The sequence below is a fragment of the Macrobrachium rosenbergii genome, chromosome 16 (assembly GCF_040412425.1).
Source record: "Macrobrachium rosenbergii isolate ZJJX-2024 chromosome 16, ASM4041242v1, whole genome shotgun sequence".
Classification (NCBI taxonomy): Eukaryota; Metazoa; Arthropoda; class Malacostraca; order Decapoda; family Palaemonidae; genus Macrobrachium; species Macrobrachium rosenbergii.
In genome coordinates, this window is record NC_089756.1 from 564985 (window position 1) to 568237 (window position 3253).

At 36.3% G+C, this 3253-nt stretch overlaps 1 protein-coding gene across 1 annotated transcript; it reads left to right on the top strand.

The window, feature by feature from the left end:
• Positions 1 to 307: 307 nt before the first annotated feature.
• On the top strand, positions 308 to 2653 carry LOC136847498 (uncharacterized). Its single transcript, XM_067119238.1, has 3 exons — positions 308 to 449; positions 850 to 1631; positions 1742 to 2653. Exons 1-3 carry the CDS (start codon positions 308 to 310, stop codon positions 2651 to 2653), a joined length of 1836 nt encoding a protein of 611 aa, XP_066975339.1.
• Positions 2654 to 3253: the final 600 nt, after the last annotated feature.

Here is a 3253-nt window from a genome sequence, read left to right on the forward strand (position 1 = left end):
TGCTCATGTTCCAAGGTTTACTGAACGTTTCCTTTGCACCCAGAGGTTAGGGAGCTTATGTCGAGTTATTTTGGAAGTTACAAGACCAGCTGTTGAGGCATGTGAGAAGTTTAGAAGCCCTTGGTATCAGCAGTGACCAGTATGGCATGGTGTTAACTCCAGTCATCCTGTCTCCACTTCCACAAGATATGTGGTTGGAATGGTCCAGGGAAAGTGCAGGCCATGAAAGTGATTTAGAGTGGATCCTGAAGTTTCCTCAGAGGAGATCCAGCATCATGAAAGGTCTGAAACTTTTAATGAGTTATCCATGGAGAAGAATGTGCAGCAAGAGGCCGAGAGAAAAAAGGCTAGTTCAGCTTTAGCCCTGCAGACGTCATCCGAGGAAGGTCCACCACGGTGTGCGTTTTGTCAGAAGTGCCACACTTCTGAACAGTACTGGCAGATTTACAGTTAGACAGCCATAATCGTAAATTCAAAATTCATCAGTTAGAACTGTGTTTTAAAAGTCTCCGTAAGGAACATCTTTCCAGAGAATGCAAAATAAAAATAAAATGTACTCATTGTACTGGGTTTCATAATGTGTTATTTTGTAATTATGGTAAATCCAGTTGTGAAACTAATAAATTTCCAATTAAACAAAATACCAATAGTAAGTTAAATGATCAGGCTAATGTACAATCAAGTGATGCTATCAATACTGGAACTGTTAAACATGTTGGCATTTCTCATGACCAAAGACTGAAGAGTACTGTACTCCAGACAGCTAAAGTTGAAGTTCTTACTGGTGGTGGAAAATGTGTTGAGGCTGTTGTAATAAGTGTGTTACATCTAAGTACACTTCATATTCAGCCTTTGGTGATGGAAAATCAAAAAACACGAGAGAACAGAATGTGTATGATGTGAATTTAATCGACACTCAGGGTAATAACCTTTCTATACTTGCAGTTGAGATAATATCCATTTGTCCCCCTTTGAGACATCAAAAGGTACCTGATGATATTTTTCAGTCCTTTTCACATTTAAAGTTAGCAGGGGACTATGGTCATGACCATGATCTCACTTTAGATATTTTGATTGTTGTAGATTATTGTTGGAGATTTATTAAAGTAGATACTATAGTAAGATTTGAGGATTTAGTGGCCCATGAATCAGTGTTTGGTTATATTTTGTCTGGCTCATGTATGAGGGCTCATGAGGAGAGTATATCTCACCAACTGTTGTGTATTAATATAGCTAATAATGTTAATGATTCTGATTTACTTAAATTTTGGAGTTCAAAAAGTGTTGGTATTAATGTAGAGAAGGATAACCCTCCCAAAGATCCAGTGTTAGATATTTTTGAAAGTACAAATGAGTATGTTAATGGCAGGTATGATGTTGCTTTACCTTGGAAAGATGAAGGTGCTAAACTGAGTTTACTTAATAATGAGAATAATGTTAGGATGAGATTAGCTGTACTCAATCATAAATTTGAGAAAAATCCTGATCTGAAAAAGGAGTATGACAAAGTACTTATGAGTTATGAGCAGGATAGTATTATTGTTGAGGTCCCTTTTTCTGAATTGGGAAGTTCTTATCCCACTTATTATATGCCACATAGACCTGTAATTAAAGACAGTATTTCCCCAAAGGTAGGCCTGTGTTTGATGCTTCAGCAAAAGGATCTAATGGTATTTCTTTAAATGACTGTGTGGAATCTGGTCTTTCTTTAATTCCTGATCATGTTGAAGTTTTATTAAAGTTTAGAAGATGGAATATTGCTTTGACAGCAGACATTGTAAAGGCCTTTTGGCAGGTTGGTGTACAATGCCTTGATCAGGATGTGCATCGTTTTTTGTGGCAATGTGGTAATATAGTGCTTGTTACGAGATTTGTGGGAGTGCCCTTTGGGAATAGCAGCAGTCCATTTTTGCTGAATGCTGCTATTGAACATCATTTAGATTCATACAATAATTCAGTTACAGTACAAGAGCTTAAAGAGAATTTGTATGTAGATGATTGGCTCTCAGGTGTAGATACAGTTGAAGAAGCCAGTAGAATGTTTAGCGAAGCTCAAAGTATATTATTAGATGCTGGTATGACTTTATCCAAGTGGCACACTAACAATGATTCTTTGATTAACCAGCATTATCAGTACTTTGAACCAGAGGTTGAGGATGTAACAAAATTGTTAGAAATGTATTGGAATTCCTCAGAAGATGTGTTTTCATTTGAAGGTCTCAACTTAGGTAATAATTTTGAGTTTAATTGCACTAAAAGAAAATTGTTAAGTTTGATTGCTAGATTATTTGATCCACTTGGCTTTATAAGTTCTTTCACCATGTATGCAAAAGTATGGTTTCAAGAGATATGGCGTCTAGGACTTGGTTGGGATGAAATTTTACCTCACAATGCGCAACTGAAGTTCCAGGAATGGATTAATAGTGTTGAGGTTGTTAAAAACTTTGAAGTTAATAAATGTTATTTTCCAGGTTTATCTTTGAATTCTGTACAAGGTTTAGAAGTACATGCCTTCAGTGATGCATCAGAGAAAGGTTATGGTATCTGTGTGTATCTGTGTATACCTAAATCTGATGAGAACTTTCAAGTATCATTTGTTTTTGCTATAACTACAGTGGCACCTATCGGCTGGAGCTACTTGGAGCCTTATTAAGTGTTCGTCTAATCAAGTTTGTGAAATCTGCTTTACACACTTGAACGATAGTGTCCAATTAGTTTGCTGGACAGATTCTAAAGTCTCACTGTCTTAGATGAAGGGTAATCCCACTAAATGGAAAACGTTTGTAGCCAATAGAGTAGTTGAGATTCAAACATTAACATCTCCTAGTGACTGGTTCCATTGCCCTGGCAAAGATAATCCTGCTGATTTGATGACCCGAGGTGTTACTAGTGACAGTTAATTTCAAACGACATATGGTTTAAAGGTCCCAAATGGTTATCTACTTCCTCCATAAACTTGTGTGCCAATGCTAGTACTGAGGTTGATGCAAATGATTTTCTTTTTCCCAATGAAGAATATAAGGGAAGAAGAGTGATTATGACTGTTAATGAAGATGTCAGTTCTCTATTTGACTTCAGTAGATGGAGTGATTTTACCAAAGTAATGAACATTACTGCCTTGGTTATGAAATTCATTAACAATTGCAAACCTAATGGTGCTAAACTTTCAGGTCTTCTTACTTATAATGAGTTAAGTAATGCAAAGGACAAGATTTTTATTTGTGTAAAAAGGGAATATTATGAGAAAGAAAAA